The 18,938-nt window shown below is 49.9% G+C and overlaps 1 protein-coding gene across 1 annotated transcript in view; it reads right to left on the bottom strand.

The window, feature by feature from the left end:
- Positions 1 to 331: 331 nt before the first annotated feature.
- HGD (homogentisate 1,2-dioxygenase) overlaps positions 332 to 18,938 on the bottom strand; it is a 35,571-nt gene continuing 16,964 nt past the window's right edge. Inside the window, 11 exon segments of the mRNA XM_068165913.1 lie at positions 332 to 696; positions 1,261 to 1,442; positions 2,960 to 3,086; positions 3,900 to 4,004; positions 5,097 to 5,221; positions 11,501 to 11,573; positions 11,575 to 11,601; positions 11,733 to 11,812; positions 14,439 to 14,473; positions 15,122 to 15,213; positions 16,569 to 16,628. Of these exon segments, the coding sequence (XP_068022014.1) occupies positions 565 to 696; positions 1,261 to 1,442; positions 2,960 to 3,086; positions 3,900 to 4,004; positions 5,097 to 5,221; positions 11,501 to 11,573; positions 11,575 to 11,601; positions 11,733 to 11,812; positions 14,439 to 14,473; positions 15,122 to 15,213; positions 16,569 to 16,628 (1,038 nt within the window). The 3' untranslated portion in view covers positions 332 to 564.

Raw genomic sequence — 18,938 nt, 5'->3', positions numbered from 1 at the left:
ACCTAATCAACTAACTCATGGCACCAAGCACCCCAATCAAGTCTCCTCTTGAACACCTCCAGTGATGGCGATTCCACCACCTCCCCAGGCAGCCCATTCCAATGGGTAATCACTCTCTCTGTGTGAAACTTCCTCCTAACCTCCAGCCTGAACCTCCCCTGGTGCAGCCTGAGACTGTGTCCTCTTGTTCTGGTGCTGGGTGCCTGGGAGAAGAGACCAACCTCTGCCTGTCTACAACCTCCCTTCAGGTAGCTGTGGACAGCCATAAGGTCACCCCTGAGTCTCCTCTTCTCCATTCCACACCAACCACACATGGGAAGAGTCATGCAAGTTTTAGCATGTCACCAGCAAAACTTTTATTGCTACTTGAAAGTTAAGAACAATGGTGGGGGTTTTATTTCTTTCCCAAGTTCCATATTGATCACTTCAGTAGCTTGGTGGCTACTGGAAATACTCTTCTGTGCTGGAGCACTCTGCTTTGCTGGAGTCAATTGTGCCTCCACATGTGGGAATGCTGCACTTCCCTGCTGTCACTCACATACTGCAAGCAAAAACTACTTCCCTTTACTTGCACTTGGGGTTGAAATGGCTCTTCAGAGGTTCCCAGCACTGGTAGTAGCTTTTATCCAGGCGATTGCAAGTCTGGAGGCCCCACTTGGTGACAGCCAGACTGAGGGAAGTTTCAAACATGAAGGCCTGTTGGGAAGAGTGAAGGTAGGTTAGGGCAGGAGAGCAAAAGTGTAAATCCAGGCCAGGTGGCACTGCTCTACCACAAACAGGAGCTGTTTACATAGTCCAGCACTGCTCTCCAGCCTGATCAGCCCAGGAAGGAACTGCTTTTCAGAGCTGGCATTGCAGTGCTAGTATTAACCAGGTCTCAGGAGTGACTTTGGACTCCCTGAATGTCCACCTTGATCCAAAAGCTCTAATTCCAGGTCTGCTGATGATCATCATTAGATTTTAGGAGGTGGAGAAAGGAGGACAGTTGGGGGTTTCACTTCTTTGTCCATAGGCTAAGACCAAAATTAAATTAATCAGCATGAAAATTCCCAGCTTCCTGCTCAGGCAACAGTTTATGTGGGCAGATGATCAAAGCTGCCTGGCATTGCATAGCTCCAGGGGAGCTCCTGGTGCTGATCAGCAAGGGAGGGAAATGCTTTTCCAACTTGCCAGCAAGAAGCAAGGCTGTATTTTGAGAGTGACACAGCTGTGTTCTGCTGGGCTGTGTTCAAAGTCTTGCTGACTCCCTTGGCTTCTTACCATGGTTCCTTCTGCAACCCTCTCAGGCTCCAGCTTGGCTTTGCTTGCCTTCTCAAAACAGTCAGCATCTGGCCCATGAGGAGTCATCATGCTGTGCAAGCTGCCCCCTCCAGGCTGGAAGCCTTCCTCCTTTGCTTCATAGTGGCCTTTGATGAGCCCCATGAACTCACTCATGCAGTTCCCTGTGGGAGGCATAGAGAAGAGGTTTCAACACAGTGTGACTGGGAGGCATCACAGCTGGGCTGTGAGCTCCTTGAAACCTATGAACTAAGCTGGACCAGCAGTGGGGGTTTCTAAGCAGAGTATCACATGAGAGGACATTGTGGATCCTACAGGCCATGCTTGTAAAGCTGTGCAGGCTTTCTTCTACTCTTATCAGGATTCAGAAACAGAAAGGAAGGTACTTTCATGTTGGTACACCTATGCTTTTCCTACCACCTGGAGCTGTGTGATGTAACCTGATGTTTACAGACTTGGATAAGAGATCTTACAGTGCTGTAAAGCAAGTTCAGTACAGTCATCCCTGTGTTGCAGGTGCTTGAAGCACAAACCAGAGCAGGTTGCCTCATTCCCACCCTGGAAGGATAATCCCATGTGGAGAACTGGATGTCTAGCATCCATTCAATGCAACATGTGGCCATGCTTTGTCAAGAAGAAAGAAAGAAACAAACAAATGTCAAAAGTAAATTGACTCTGGTGATGGCAATCCTCAAACATCAACCAACTACTCTGCCTGAGAAGGAGTCCAGTTCCTGATTGCTGGCTTCTTAAATCATAGAATCACAGAATCAGTAAGATTGGAAAAGACCTCAAAGATCATCAAGTCCAACCTGTCACCCAGCATCTCATGACTAACTAAACCATGGCTTCAAGTGCCATGTCCAATCCCCACTTGAACACCTCCAGGGATGGTGACTCCATCACCTCCCTGGGCAGCACATTCCAACAGCTAAAAACTCTCTCTGTGAAGAACTTTCTCCTCACCTCCAGCCTAAACCTCCCCTGGCACAGCTTGAGACTGTTTCCTCTTGTTCTGGTGCTGGTTGCCTGGGAGAAGAGACCAATCCCCTCCTGGCTACAACCTGCCTTCAGGTAGTTGTAGAGAGCAATAAGGTCTCCCCTGAGCCTCCTCTTCTCCAGAGACACCACTCTCACTGTGCCAGAGGTACCTCTATCACTGTGCAGCAGGTAAAGAAGGGCTCAGGAGAGCCAGCTCACTGCTTTGCTGTGACTCTGATCCCACCTCCTGATGGCCTTGGGCAGTTCTACATCCCTCTGTATTTCTCACCACCTGTGCTACCATCATTTTCTCTCTCCCGTTCCTTTTCCACCTACTCTAATGAGGTATTAAGAAATTCACGGCTGGATGACAGGACAATTTCTGACAGATTTGTGCAATGCCAAGTTCAATATGTTCCCAGTCTCAGTGGGAGCCCCTTGAGTACAGATGCATCCATCTATGCAGGCACAACCAGCCCATCCCCTCTGATTGGTTTTGTGAGACGCTCTAAATAGGAACATCTTTGGTTTTGTGTGCTTGCCGAGGAGGCACTGACTGGCTCCAAGAGGCTGGCTCTGAGGCTGCCAAGGACAACAATTCAGAATGCCACATCCCTGTGTGTCCTCTCTAATAAATGGGGGCTGGCTTGCTTGGTTGTCTGTTTTTCTCTGTAGTCCTGTACTCAAAGAGCAGACATACGGTGGTAGTATGGTGGCCGGAAGGTGTTGTTAGCTACCCCCCAGCGTGGAGGAAATATCACAAAGTCAGCCAGGGCCACTCCAGGACGGGTTGTCTTGGCTGTCAGGACAGTGAAGATGGAAGGATCCTGAAAAAAAACACCATAAAATAAAAGGTGAAAGCATGAAACAGAGCAGGGCTCAGAGCTGCCAGCTCAGCTCAGCCTTCCAGTAAACCTGGCTGATGTAGGTCTCCCTTGCCAAAGGGATTCGTGATCTGGTGTGACAGTGCCCAGCATCTCAGTCCCATGCTGAATATGGCAGGAAAGAGATGGAACTGGATGGCTCTTCCTTTAGGCAGCCTTGGGGAGCAATGGAGACCTATGGAGCTGGCAGCATAGGTGTTAAGGAGGAACAGCTCTGCAAGAAGAGGTACTGCAATTGCAGGAGCAGTCTCCAGCACTCCTACACTGAACTATCACAGTATCATAGTATCATTCAGGGTTGGAAGGGACCACAAGGATCATCTAGTTCCAACCCCCCTGCCATGAGCAGGGACACCCCACACTACATCAGCCTGGCCACAGCCTTGTCCAGCCTGGGCTTAAACACCTCCAGGGATGGCACCCCAACCACCTCCCTGGACAACCCATTCCAGGGCTTCACCACTCTCATGGGGAAGAACTTCCTCCTCACCTCCAGCCTGAATCTCCCCATCTCCAGCTTCATTCCATTCCCCCTAGTCCTATCACTCCCTGAGATCCTGAGCAGTCCCTCCCCAGCCTTCCTGTAGCCCCCTTCAGATACTGGAAGGCCACAATGAGGTCACCTGGGAGCCTTCTCTTCTCCAGACTGAACAGCCCCAGGGAAAGAAGTGCTGGGTTCCTGCTGCTCAGGGAGGGTTTGAACAGCACCATGCATCCATGCAGCATTGCCCTGCCATGCCCGGCTCCAGAACTTACCGCGTGGTCAAAAGCAACAGCGTTAATGACCATGAATTTGTCCAGCTGGTACTTGTAGGGTGTGTAGTTCCCATGCCAGGCTACAACATTGAAGGGGGAGAATTCCTACCAAAGCAAAGAGACAGAGGGTTACCATGCACAACCTTCCAACCTGCTGCACGAGCGCAAAGTGGGCAGCTCCACATCCCTCTGTTCTGACATAATTTCCCTTCTCCTGTTCCTTGTCTGTGTACTTGAATGAGACATTAAGAAATTCATGGATGGATGACAGGACAAGTTCTGACGCATTTGTGCAGTGCCAAGTTCAATAGGTACCCAGTCTCAGTGCTGATGAGAGGTACACTGGCAGCCTGGAGCACAAAGTCCTTTAGGCAGAGCCCAACACTGCAAGGGAGTTGCAGAACTGTAAGGCATTTCCACCAGACCCACTCCCTGGGGTTTGGTCTCCAAGGGCAGACAGTAGTTGAACAAGGCCAGCTGCCACACTGGCTTTCTGGTAAAGAAACCATGTGTTTTTTTCCCACAGCAGCTCCTCTTTTCTACTCTGTCACTACAAATGTATGGAAACAGTGAGGCGAAGACCAGCATTGAGTCTTTGGGCAAGCACGTCTTCACCAACACTTATTTGCACCCTGAGGGGCCTCAGCTGGGAAGATGTGTGCCCCAAACAAGCAAAGGCTCAGTCTTGTCCCACTTAACCCAGCAGAACCTCCTGAGACTACATGCATGCTGCTGAGAACAAGTCTTATCAGGAGTGGCTGAGGGAAGTGGGATTGTTTAATCAGGGGAAAAGGAGGCTCAGTGTAGACCTCCTCACTCTCTGCAACTCCCTGAAGGGAGGTTGTAGCAAGATGCGTGTTGATCTCTTCTCCCATGTAACTAGCAATAGGATGAGAACAAATGGCCTCAACTTGCACCAGGGGAGATTTAGATTGGATATTAGGAAATAATTATTTACTGAAAGAGGGGCCAAGTGTTGGAACAGCCTGACCAGGGAAGTGGTGGAGTCATCATCCCTGATGGTGTTCAAAAACCATACAGATATGGCACGTCAGGGCCATGGTGTGTTGGGTTGACAGCTGGACTTGATCTTAGAGGTCTTTTCCATCCTTTATGATTTTATGAGTTGCTTATCCCAGGCCATGCACTAGAAGTTGCTGCACTTCAGGGTTACCTGTTCCCCAAGGGCATCCTCACCTGCTGGGCTGCAAACAGCTTGCCCTGGTACTTGCTGATCACTGTGTAACCTCCTGGCACTTGGCGGTCTTCATACCACGCAACGGGCACCAGGAAATCACGTGGGTTGGCCAGGCCATTGGCTCCTGTGGAAGAAAGAATAGAGTAGAGTAGAGTAGAGTAGAGTAGAGTAGAGTGGAGTAGAGTAGAGTAGAGTAGAGTGGAGTAGAGTAGAGTAGAGTAGAGTAGAATACAATAGAATAGAATAGAATAGAATAGAATAGAATAGAATAGAATAGAATAGAATAGAATAGAATAGAATAAACCAGTTGGAAAAGACCTTCAAGATCGTCAAGTCCAACCTACCACCAAACACCATCTAATCAACTAAACCATGGCACCAAGCACCTCATCCAGTCTCTTCTTAAACACTCCAGTGGTGGTGACTCCACCACCTCCCTGGGCAGCACATTCCAATGGCCAATCTCTCTTTCTGGGAAGAATGTCTTCCTAACATCCAGCCTAAATGTCCCCTGTGCAGCTTGAGATGCCAGAGCTCTTTGGGTGAGCTGCAAACACAGAGAGGCTGGCACAAATTCCTGGCTTTGTGGGTGCCCTTCTATATTTTGAATGATCTTACTGCTCCTTGCCCCACCACAAAAGCTGAAATAGTCATGTACTTCTTGTGCTTCTATGAGCAAGTAAGTGTAATACAGCCTAGTATTTAAATTTATCCTCACCTTATCCTCACAGAAGGTGAGGATAAGACAGGTCCCTTGTGAACAAGATTACTCCTCTAGGTCCCTTCTGAACAAGATCCATAGAATCATAGAATCAGTCAGGAACAAGATTCATAGAATCATAGAATCAGTCAGGGTTGGAAGGGACCACAAGGATCATCTAGTTCCAACCCCCCTGCCATGGGCAGGGACACCCCACACTAGATCAGCCTGGCCACAGCCTCATCCAGCCTGGTCTTAAACACCTCCAGGGATGGGGCCTCAACCACCTCCCTGGACAACCCATTCCAGGGCTTCACCACTCTCATGGGGAAGAACTTCCTCCTCACCTCCAGCCTGAATCTCCCCACTTCCAGCTTCATTCCATTCCCCCTAGTCCTATCACTACCTGAGATCCTAAGAAGTCCCTCCCCAGCCTTCCTGTAGGCCCCCTTCAGATTACTATGCCATCCTCAATTAAAAGCAGGGAACAAACTAGAACACAGGAGGTTTCACTTGAGCATAAGAAAAAAATCATTTCCTCTGGCCTAGAGCACTGGAAGAGGCTGCAGAGGCAGTTCTGGGCTATGCCTTTAAAATTTAGCTGCAGATTTCTAGCAGAAAAGTAGGAAAATATAAACAAATCACTGCTGGGTGTAAAAAAGAGAACAAAAGATTATTCTATGCAAATTCATTGGGTAGATGTCTGGGATAAGAGAAGCTGTATCATAACAATTCTTCACATTTCACTTCCCTTTTCATTCCTTTTCTCCTCTGATCTTGGCTGTTCTGCTTTGCCAGGCAGAAGATAATGCTTCTGGTTGACCTTGAGATAAGACTAATGCTGCTTTCTCCCAGCTTCTCTCTCTCTCTCTGATACAGGGGGATTTGGGAGGTTTGGAGGGAGGTATTGGAGCAGCTTCCCTGGTCTTTTGGACCAGGGGGGTTTCCATGTTGTTTGCTAATTGTAAATACCTGTATAATATTGTAACTCCTGTATGTGTTGTACACATTCATTGCATTCCATGGTAGAGGGTAGTTTCTGCTTGTAAATGCAGCTTCATTTACTTCTAACTGAGTTTGTCTGGCTCAAGTTAATGCTGGGGGAAACTTCAACCCACCACAGCTGCCCAGAGAGGCTGTGGAATCTACTCCTTTCAAACCCCACCTGGGCATCTCCCTGTGCAACCTGCTCCAGATGAACCTGCTCTGGAAGTGGGGGTTGGATTAGGTGAGCTCCAGAGGTCCCTTCCAACCCCTGCCATAAAAATGTAGGGTGGATTGCTTTCCTTTTCCTTTTGGACATCCTGCTGACTGGATACTTAGTCATGCAGAGGAGGCCAAACACATGTCTGAATGCTTGCATAAAGAGGGATAAAATGAGGGATACTGATACCTACAGAATCTTAGTATCATAGTATCAGTCAGGGTTGGAAGGGACCACAAGGAGCATCTAGTTCCAACCCCCCTGCCATGGGCAGGGACACCCCACACTAGATCAGCCTGGCCAGAGCCTCATCCAGCCTGCTCTTAAACACCTCCAGGGACGGGGCCTCAACCACCTCCCTGGACAACCCATTCCAGGGCTTCACCACTCTCATGGGGAAGAACTTCCTCCTCACCTCCAGCCTCAATCTCCCCACCTCCAGCTTCATCCCATTAGGGCCCACCAAGGGTGTTGGCAGCACCAGGGGTGCATTTTCAAGGTGTGAGACACCATGCAGGTGCTGACATGTTCTTTTCAGCATGAGTTATGAAGTGTTTGGGAATTTCTTGGATAAAAATGCAGACATTACTACCTGCTGCTGAGGTGTAACAGTTGATGCTTCTCTCCAGCTGTCATTTGCTCAAGTGAAAAGTGAAGCCAGAGTAAAGACAGACTGAAATACAAAGGATCTTGGTCTCTGAGGAGAAGGTGGGTAGATGGTGAGAAGAGGAGCTCTTATAATTGCCACCTCCTGGAAAGGTTTATAGGCAAGTGCACTCATTTTCTTTTCTCCAGCAAGTGAACCTTATAATAGATTCCTGCCTTCTGGAGACCAAGAGAAAAATGAAACTCCAAATCCAGCTCAACAGTGTCTGAAAAAAAATAGCTAATGGGAAACCTCATTACCAACAGGCTGAGACAGCAGTGTCAATACTCAAGTGGATCAGGCACAGAGTGCAAGCAGGTGAAGGCAGGTGACCTCAGGTGGCTGGAAGGAGAGCTGCTGAAAGAAAACCACTGGAGGCTTGATGTGGAAAGAGGTGTGCCCAGCATGTCACATGGGAAAGATGCTCAAGTGAGGTCCCATAAGTCCCATTATATAGCTGGAAATAGGACTGGTTCCCCACTGCAGGTACAAGAAGCTTTGGTTTCAGTATGGCTATGAGATGTTGGTAAAGGCCCCATAAATGTAGATGGGACATGCCAAGATTTTTACTGCTTGGTAATAGCTAGCTCAGTTTTCTTCAAGCATGCCCAGTTTTTTAGATCTACCTGAGAGCTATGAAACAAGTGCAACCCAGTGGGGGAAGAAAAATCACAGAATCACAGAATCACCAAGGTTGGAAGAGACCTCAAAGATCACCAAGTCCAAGCTGTCACCACAGACCTCACGACTAAACCATGGCACCAAGTGCCACATCCAGGCCCCTCTTGAACACCTCCAGGGATGGTGACTCCACCACCTCCCTGGGCAGCACATTCCAATGGCTAACAGCTCTCTCAGGGAAGAACTTTCCCCTCACCTCGAGCCTAAACTTGGTGCAGCTTGGCCAACCCAACCTAAAATCAAAACCAACCCATCCCAAACCACCCTTCTGATAGTGGAGAAATATTGGTGCCAGGTTTTGTGATTATTTTAGCTATTTGAATGGAAGCTTCACTTCCCTTCCCTGAGACAATCTTAACAGCAGTAACCAAGGGGTGTTTTTCTCATCAACAAAAGTTTGGAGGCAAGTATTCCAGGGATCATAGAATGGCAGAGGTTAGGAAGGAGCTCCAAAGATCATTCAGTCCATCCTACATGCCAAAGCAGCTTCACTTAGAGCAGGTTAGGATAGGATAGGATAGGATAGGATAGGATAGGATAGGATAGGATAGGATAGGATAGGATAGGATAGGAGAGAAGAGAAGAGAGAAGAGAAGAGAAGAGAAGAGAAGAGAAGAGAAGAGAAGAGAAGAGAAGAGAAGAGAAGAGAAGAGAAGAGAAGAGAAGAGAAGAGAAGAGAAGAGAAGAGAAGAGAAGAGAAGAGAAGAGAAGAGAAGAGAAGAGAAGAGAAGAGAAGAGAAGAGAAGAGAAGAGAAGAGAAGAGAAGAGAAGAGAAGAGAAGAGAAGAGAATTAACCAGGTTGGGAAAGACCTTTGAGATCATTAAGTCCAGTCCAACCTATCACCCAACACCATCTAATCAACTAAACCATGGCACCAAGTGCCTCATCCAGGCTCTTCCTAAACACCTCCAGTGATGGTGACTCCACCATCTCCCTGGGCAGCACATTCCAATGGCCAATCTCTCTCTCTGGAAAGAACTTCTTCCTAACATCCAGCCTAAACCTCCCCTGGCACAACTTGAGACTGTGTCCTCTTGTTCTGGTGCTGGTTGCCTGGGAGAAGAGACCAACCCCCTCCTGGCTACAACCTCCCTTCAGGTTGCACAGGAACGTGCCCAGGTGGGTTTTGAAAGTCTCCAGAGAAGGACACCACACAGCCTGTCTAGGCAGCCAGTGCTCTGCCATCCTCACAGGAAGGAAGTTTCTCTTTAAGTTCTAGTGAAACCTCCTGTGTTCTAGTTTGTACCTTCTGGCCCTTGTCCTATGACTGAGCACCACAGAAAAGAGCCCAGCACCATCATCTTGACTTCCACCCTTTAGGTACTGATAATATCCCTTCTCAGTATTCTCTTAGCCAGGCTAAAGAGCCCCAGGTCTCTCAGCTTCTCCACTGGATGCTCTCTCCAGTAGTTTTCTGTCCCTCTTGAGCTGGAGAACCCAGAACTCGACACAATACTCCAGGTTTGGCCTCACCAGGGCAGAGTAAAGGGTGAGGAGAACATTCCTTGGCCTGCTGGCCTCACTCTTCTTAATGCACCCCAGGATACTGTTGGTCTTCTTGGCCATGAAGGCACATTATTGGCTCCTGGTGAACTTGTCCAACAGCACTCCAGGTTCTTCTCCACAGAGCTGCTTTCTATCAGGTCAGTCCCTAACCTGCACACCCCAAGGAAGGTGAAATAACCTGAACTGAGCAGCTGCAGAGAGGTGGCAGTGAAATGACAGCAAGGAGGACGGAGCTTCAGCCGCCACGCTCCCGCGCAATATCTTTGTCACGGCAGCAGGAGGCTGTGCCTTCATGATCTGCAGCACTGCACACACCAGGAGGCAGCTGGCAGGGAGGTCTGTGATTTATGAGAGCTAGACCTGTGCTCTGTGAAAGCAGATCCACCCTGGCAGCACAACACGGGATGTGAATGCGTTGCTGATGCGAGTCCTCCGCTGCTCATTTTGTTGATTGCTAATTCTCCAAGAGGAACAGCTTCTGACACTGAAGCACTCTAGGCTCTGGAGCTCTAAGGTGCCCCTGTTAACACAGGTCAGGGGGGAGAAAACCCCCACATGATTAAACCTAAAAGGGGGCTTCAAGAATAACTGTTGCCTCTGAAACTTGCCTTTGTTTTACTGGGTAAATCATAGAATCTTAAAATCAATAAGGTTGGAAGAGACCTCAGAGATCATCAAGTCCAACCTGTCACCCAACACCTCATGACTAACTAAACCATGGCACTAAGTGCCACATCCAATCCCCTCCTGAACACCTCCAGGGATGGTGACTCCATCACCTCCCTGGGCAGCACATTCCAATGACTAATAACTCTCTCTCTGTGAAGAACTTTCTCCTCACCTCCAGACTAAACCTCCCCTGGCACAGCTTGAGACTGTGTCCTCTTGTTCTGGTGCTGGTTGCCTGGGAGAAGAGACCAACCCCCTCCTGGCTGCAACCTCCCTTCTGGTAGTTGTAGACAGCAATAAGGTTTCCCCTGAGCCTCCTCTTCTCCAGGCTAAGCAACCCCAGCTCCCTCAGCCTCTCCTCACAGGGCTGTGCTCAAGGCCTCTCCCCAGCCTTGTTGCCCTTCTCTGGACACCTTCAAGAGTCTCAATGTCCTTCTTAAACTGAGGGGCCCAGAACTGGACACAGGACTCAAAGTATAACCAGTGCTGAGTACAGGGCAGATTGACTTCCCTGCTCCTGCTGGCCACACTATTCCTGATGCAGGCCAGGATGCCATTGGCCCTCTTGGCCACCTGGGCACACTGCAGGCTCATGTTCAGCCAGCTGTCAATCAGTACCCCCAGGTCCCTTTCTGTTTGGCTGCTCTGCCACACCTGTAAGTCAGAGGCATCAGTGATGAGGGCCTTTTGAGTTTCTTTTGGTAAGAACAGGTTCAGAGACAGCAGACAGGGACTCTCAGACCAGAAAGGAAGAGAGAAAGTGGGAGAGAAGTGGTTCCTTTAGTCCCAGGGGACAATCAGCAGCACTGAGCTGGCATACTGTTCCAGGGGGATGCTTGCTCTGCTGGGGAACAGTGGTACTGGGATGAAAAGCATTTTTCTGCAGGACATCTGCTTGGAAGGATGTGTTACATAGGAGGTAAAAGGATGGGCTGAGGCTTGCAATTCCTGTCTCTTTATATAGAATTCACTGTAGGTCTGATGGGAGATTGTTACCAATGGGTCCCAGGTCAGGCAGCTCAAAATGTGCCCCATACACCTCCAGGATGTAGCCTCTGGTCTCTCCAAAACACCTCCACACTGAAGCGCATTCCTAGCTGGAAAACAAAGGGAGATAATGGCATCCTCCCAGGGCTGCCTGACAAACCATGAACAGCTGAATGCAGCAGCTGGCGTGCTCCAGTGTCAGGCTCTGGGCAGCCACAGGAAAGGTGCTGTCAGCCCTTACCTGAATGACACAGATTTCATTGGGCTCCACCATCATCTTCCCAAACTCAGTTGTGATGAGCAGCTTCCCTTGCTGGGGCACTGTGAAAATAAAGAGCAGGCAGAGAAGCTGAAGCAATGTGATGATTGCCACCCCTCCTTCCCCCCAAAGCACCCAGGCTCCAAAAAAAGAGCAATGCCTCCTGTCTGGCCCTGATTCACATCAGGACTGGGCTCCCTCTCCCATGCAGAACCTTGCAGCAGAGCTGCCCACACAGGTCTGGGGCTTCTAGACAAGCCCCACAGCCCCCATGTCACACCAGGTACCTGCAGGAGGTTAGGGCATCCTTCACTTTGTGCCTTGATACAAAGTTTATGCCACAGTCCAAAGGAGAGGCTGAGGGAGCTGGGGTTGCTTAGCCTGGAGAAGAGGAGGCTCAGGGGAGACCTTCTTCCTCTCTACAACTCCCTGAAGGGAGGTTGTAGCCAGGTGGGGGTTGGTCTCTTCTCCCAGGCAACCAGCACCAGAACAAGAGGACACAGTCTCAAGCTGTGCCAGGAGAAGTTTAGGCTGGAGGTGAGGAGAAAGTTCTTCCCTGAGAGAGTTGTTAACCATTGGAATGTGCTGCCCAGGGAGGTGGTGGAGTCGCCATCCCTGGAGGTGTTCAAGAGGGGATTGGATGTGGCACTTGGTGCCATGGCCTAGTCATGAGACGCTGGGTGACAGGTTGGACTTGATGATCTTTGAGGACTCTTCCAACCTTGGTGACTCTGTGATTCAAGTCTATTTTGGGCCATATCTGCCTGCCTCATGATCTTCACGTAAACCATGCACGTCCCCATCCTTGTTATGACTGTGGCAGCAGGAGATAGCTGGGAATAATTCATTCTCCCTGCTTCCTGAGAGCAAAAGCAACGCTTGACTAACATCTGCATTATTTTCTGTGCCTGTCCTGGCCCTGGAGAGCTCACATTTTGAATTGCAAAAGCAGCAGATAAATACAACCTGCCCCAAGTCTTTCACTTCACGGCAGCGAGGGAGGGGAGAGAGAGCAATTTAATAGCTATTTGATGAGAGGAATGTTTCTGTGGGTAACCTGAAGGCATGTTTGTCCCATGGTCAGGAAAGATACAAGCAAATGTCAGACTTCTGATATCACTCAGAAGCTTTTTCAGCATGTACACACTTTATGTGCCAGCCTCAATGCTTATCATGGCAGCCTGGCTGCCTGAGGCTGGCAGTACGTGGGAGCTAAGCTGCCGTGCCAAATGCTCTTGGACTGAAAGCAAGGAAGGCTTCTAGCTGTAAGCTGTTCAGAAATCCTCAGGTTTGTGTTTCCCAGAAAACTTCCACTGTGGTGTGCCTAATATCAGTCTGGGGAGCGCTGGGGAGGTGATCCCTGAGGAGCACACCGAGGAATCTGGGTCACTGCTCAGAAAACCAAAGCTGAGGTCTGGCACAGAGATGTGCTCTCTGCTGCACAGGAGTGGTGCAGCCCATCCCACAGCCCAGCTGCTGCCAGACCACCAAGTGTGGATGGCATGAGGGTGAACCAAGTGTTCTCTACAACTCCCCAAAAGGAGGGCTATAGTGAGGTGGGGGTTGGTCTCTTCTCCCTAGTGACAAGGGATAGAATGAGAGGAAATGGCCTCAAGCTGCACCAGGGGAGGTTTAGACTGGGTATTAGGAAAACTTTCTTTACTGAAAGTGGTCAGGCATTGGAACAGGCTGCCCAGGGAACTGGTGCAAGCACCATCTCTGGAGGTGTTAAAAATGTAGATATGGCACTTTGGGACACTGCACTTTGGCCACAACAGCCCCATGCAGTGCTACAGGCTGGGGTCAGAGTGGCTGGAGAGCTGCCAGGCAGAAAGGGACCTGGGGGTACTGGTTGATGGTAGGCTGAACAGGAGCCTGCAGTGTGCCCAGGTGGCAAAGAAGGCCAATGGCATCCTGGCCTGCATCAGGAATAGTGGCCAGCAGGAGCAGGGAAGTCATTCTGCCCTGTGCTCAGCACTGGTTAGGCCACACCTTGAGTCCTGTGTCCAGTTCTGGGCCCCTCAGATAAGAAGGACTTTGAGACACTTGAACTTGTCCAGAGAAGGGCAACAAGGCTGGGGAGAGGTCTGGAGCACAGCCCTGTGAGGAGAGGCTGAGGGAGCTGGGGTTGCTTAGCCTGGAGAAGAGGAGACTCAGGGGTGACCTTATTGCTCTCTACAACTACCTGAAGGGAGGTTGTAGCCAGGTGGGGATTGGTCTCTTCTCCCAGGCAACCAGCACCAGAACAAGAGGACACAGTCTCAAGTTGTGCCAGGGGAGGTTTAGGCTGGGTGTTAGGAAGAAGTTCTTCCCAGAAAGAGTAATTTGCCATTGGAATGTGCTGCCCAGGGAGGTGGTGGAGTCACCATCCCTGCAGGTGTTCAAGAGGGGATTGGATGTGGCACTTGAAGCCATGGTTTAGTTAGTCCTGAGGTATTGGGTGACAGGTTGGACTTGATGGTCTTTGAGGTCCTTTCCAACCTTGGTGATTCTATGACTATGGTGATGCTGGGTTGACAGTTGAACTTTAGGAAGGTAAAGTTCTTCTCCAACTGAAACAATTGTATGATTTTATGATTCTCCTCTAAATTGTGCCTGTGGGGCTCAGTGCTCTGGAAGAACAGGCAGGCAGTTGGCAACCCAGGTAGACCCTCATGGGGAAAAGGAAAAGCCAAATTATCTACTCACCAATTAGGAAGTCACCATCTGAATTATAAAGGCATCTGAAGAAAAAGGAGAAAAGGAAAGTCAAGGTGCTGTAAGCCCCAGGCACCTGTGCACACCATGACTCCAGCCAGGGAGTTTTGATCTTGGATACTGATGTGGCAGAGGTCTCCCCTTCAGCACCAGAGATTGCCTTTTGCAGGTCAGTGAATGCAGTATCCTGACTGGTGCAGATGAGGCAGGGAGCTTCAATGTGCCTGGTCTGGAAGCAAGAGGTCCTCCAGCCTCTGCAAGGTCCCTGCCTCTGTGGCCATGGCTGCCTCAGGTGTGGTAAACTGAGGAGCAGGGCTGCCTTTGCCCATGAGCTGCTGCAGAGGGGAAGCTGTGTGTGTGCTGACCTCCAGGGAGCAGCTCTGGTTCCTGTGACAAGAGCAGCTGGATCCAGCACATTCCCTCTTGCTTCATCCCCAAGTCTAGCTTCCTCCTTTTGATGGCTCCCCACTCACTCCCCCATTGGCTGGCCATGGGCTACAACCTGCTTCACAAACCTGTGCCACTGGCAGCACGAAGACCTCTGCCTCTGCACACAGGAGCACAGGGGCATGAAGACAGTGGCACTGGGAACTGCTAGGCACAGCAGTGACAAACATGCACATGCAGACAGACAGCTTGGGGCAGGCTGAGCCTGTGGTGCTGCAGTCACTGACCTGTTGAGCATGGAGGTGTTGCAGACATAAATATGGATGGCAATGCCGTTGCGTCCTCTGGGCTCACCGGCACCACACAAGGTGTGCAGTCCCTATGGACAGACCCACAGCACTGGGTGACTACAGCAAGCTGTGGGGCAGGGGCCAGGCCCCTCTCCTCCCCTTATCCCACACTCTCTCACACAATGGTAGGGGTTGGAAGGGACCTCCAGAGACCACCTAGTCCAACCCCCTTGAGTTTTGGAAGTCTCCAGAGGAGACTCCACAACCTCTCTGTTTGCCCTCAAAGGAAAGATGTTTGTCCTCAAGTTCAAGGCAAACCTCCTGTCTTCTAGTTTTCACCTGCTGCTCCTTGGTCTGTCACTGCCCTATCTCCACCTCCAATACTGCCACCAGCCTTTTGACAAACATGCTGGCTTTTTGTTTAATATATTAAGGGTTTCCTAAAATCCATGCAAGCTGGGGTATTCCAGCCCAGGGACTGGGGAGCAGTGGGAGTTGTTTGCCTTTTCTTAAGTTCCTTGAAGTTTCTTAGTCACAACAACCCCAAGCAGTGCTACAGGCTGGGGTTAGAGTGGTTGGAGAGCCACCAGCCAGAAAGAGACCTGGGGGTGCTGGTTGACAGTAGGCTGAACATGAGCCAGCAGTGTGCCCAGGTGGCCAAAAAGGCCAATGGCATCCTGGCCTGCATCAGGAACAGTGTGGCCAGCTGGAGCAGGGAGGTCATTCTGCCCTGTACTCAGCACTGGTTAGGCCACACCTTGAGTCCTGTGTCCAGCTCTGGGCCCCTCAGTTTAGGAAAGATGTTGAGTTGCTGGAAGGTGTCCAGAGAAGGGCAACAAAGCTGGGGAGGGGTTTGGAACACAGCCCTGTGAGGAGAGGCTGAGGGAGCTGGGGTTGCTTAACCTGGAGAAGAGGAGGCTCAGGGGAAACCTTCTTGCTGTCTACAACTACCTGAAGGGAGGTTGTAGCCATGTGGGGGTTGGTCTCTTCTCCCAGGCAACCAGCACCAGAACAAGAGGACACAGTCTCAAGCTTCACCAGGGGAGGTTTAGGCTGGAGGTGAGGAGAAAGTTCTTCCCAGAAAGAGAGATTGGCCATGGGAATGTGCTGCCCAGGGAGGTGGTGGAGTCACCATCCCTGGAGGTGTTCAAGAGGGGATTGGATGTGGCATTTGGTGCCATGGTTTAGTAGTCATGAGGTGTTGGGTGACAGGTTGGACTTGATGATCTCTGAGGTCTTTCCCAACCTTATAGATTCTACGACTCTATGAAAGGCAACAAACAAACCCAGACCACTGTCAGCTGGTTGAAATCTGGGATCCTCTCCCCTCCCACAGACGCTCTGCAAGCCCAGTGGTATCAAACCCACTGCAGTTCACCCAGTGCTGAGCATCCCGCATGCCCTACCAGCCCCCAAACAGAGATACCCTGGCCACCAGACTTACGCTCACGAAGTCCACCTTGTTCTGAGGGGCTTTGGGGATCTCAAAAGGTTTCCATCGCAGCTAAATTGAGGCAAACAAAAAGCAAGATAAATGATGGCAGTGGTTGTAACACAAACAGGGCTGATTGTAAAGCTCCCACCCTGCTTCCCCATCCTTTATTAGCTGAGGTAGCTTTCTCTTTCCTCTTTGCCTTGCTTAATTTGGCTTACAGGTTTCCTTTTTTCCCTTTTCTTATAGAGTTGGTTTTTTATTTTCCATTTGAATCAATTTTTTTTTAACAAAATAATGATAGAATAGAATAGAATAAACCAGGCTGGAAGAGACCTTCGAGATCATCAAGTCCAACCTATCAACCAACACCATCTAATCAACTAAACCATGGCACCAAGCACCCTATCAAGTCTCCTCCTGAACACCTCCAGTGATGGTGACTCCACCACCTCCCTGGGCAGCACATTCCAATGGCCAATCTCTCTTGCTGGGAAGAACTTCTTCCTAACATCCAGCTTAAACCTCCCCTGGTGCAGCTTGAGACTGCACCTAGTTCCAACCCCCCTGCCATGGGCAGGGACACCCCACACTAGATCAGGCTCGCCAGAGCCTCATCCAGCCTGCTCTTAAACACCTCCAGGGATGGGGCCTCATTCCCATTCCAGGGCTTCACCACTCTCATGGGGAAGAACTTCCTCCTCACTTCCAGTCTGAATCTCCCCACCTCCAGCTTCATTCCATTCCCCCTAGTCCTATCACTCCCTGAGATCCTGAGAAGTCCCTCCCCATCTCCTTGTTAGCAAGGAGATTATTTCATCTAAGCTGGTAGAAAATGACAGATTTCAGGGTTGTTTTCCTTTGCTTCCAAAGACTGCCTTCCTGACAGGAATCAGAGCCAGGGCAAAGCATGGCCAGAGGGTGCTCCAGAGGCTGCTGCAACCTTCCCTGCCTCCTGCTTATTTCATGGCAGGTGTGAAGGCCAGTGATGGCATCTCAACTTGGAAGTGCTCTTCTAATGATTGTTCTGAGCCTTCAGGACTTGGAATTGAGACCCAGTTGACAGAAACCACAATGAAATACTGACAGAAAGGACACAGAATCATAGAATCAATAAGGCTGGAAAAGACCTCACAGATCATCAAGTCCAACCTGTCACCCAACACCTCAGACATCTGAAGGGACAAAGAGAAAAGACCCTGAAGGCCAGGAGGAGATATATATAGAGAGAAAGATGTGAGAGAGAAATAATTGTTGGGTATAATGACAGTCTAAAGGGAAGGACATATTCTCACTGAGGAATAAGGAAGATGGCAGTAAGTCTACTGATGAAGGAACAGGTACAGTGTAGTTCCTGTGCAACAGCTTCATTTTCACTGTGGGACCTGCAGAGCTGTCGTTCATGTGGGACAAGCAAAGCATCCAGCCCGCTGGTCTCAGCAGAGAATGATGTCTGAGCTGAGCCCCTTCTCTGGGACACTTGCAAACTACAAAGTCACTGCAAGAAGAGAAAAATGAGCACCCTGAGACAGAAAAGGAGTCCAAGAAAGGCAGTGACAGCCAGCACCAGGTGCTTAAAATGGGGAAGATTTAGTGTTCTTTCCCTGCTGTATGGTCTGTGAGCCTCCTAAGACATGGCATCTCTGCACTTACTATTGCTTTATGGCTTTTATCTCCCCAAGATTTGTCCAATCACCTTTTGAATCCCTCTGCATCCTCTGGCAAGAAGCTTCACAGTTTATGCCTCTTTTTTTTCCCCCCTCCCTTCAATGTGACATTTGTTTTCTCCCTGCCTATCAATCACAGCTCCCTTTAGTCATCTCTGTTCCAGGCTGAAGAGCTTTCTTCTGTTTCAGCACTTCTTGCACAGGTGTCATGCCACAGAGTTTCACCACATTTGTCTCTTTTTCTCTTTCATCCCCTGTGCCTTTTTGTGATTCTGCCACTGTCTTTAGACAACATTAAAAGATATCTTCCCCCCCCCCCCCCCCCCCCCCCCCCTTTGGCTTCCATGGGCTTTGCATAAGGTGTCTCCATATGGCCATGCTTTTAGATGGATGATGACTGGGAAAGCTCCTTAAGTGATCTGGGCAAAACACAAAGCACCACAGGGGGAGAGTTGGCCTCATCCAATAAACTGAACCTGTCCCAGGACCTGCTTCAGAGGGGATGAGAGAAACCAAGAGAATTGGTTTGGTTGGAAAAGACCTTTAAGGTCTGTGATGGGTTAATGCCCATCCTGAAAACAGGGGGGGGAGAGTTTGAGAGTGCTTTGGCCTCCCTGCAGGGCGTTTTCCCCCTGGGAAACTGAGTCTGCTCCACTCCCCCTCCCTGCCCAGCTAGGGTATAAAAGGGAGGACACTGCAGCCATTAGCTCTCTTT

The sequence above is a fragment of the Melanerpes formicivorus genome, unplaced genomic scaffold, assembly GCF_026170545.1.
Source record: "Melanerpes formicivorus ecotype bairdi unplaced genomic scaffold, bMelFor1.0.p_v2 SCAF_95, whole genome shotgun sequence".
In the NCBI taxonomy this organism is placed as follows: domain Eukaryota; kingdom Metazoa; phylum Chordata; class Aves; order Piciformes; family Picidae; genus Melanerpes; species Melanerpes formicivorus.
Note: the sequence above shows the minus strand (reverse complement) of the source record. Positions and strands in the feature narration are given on the sequence as shown.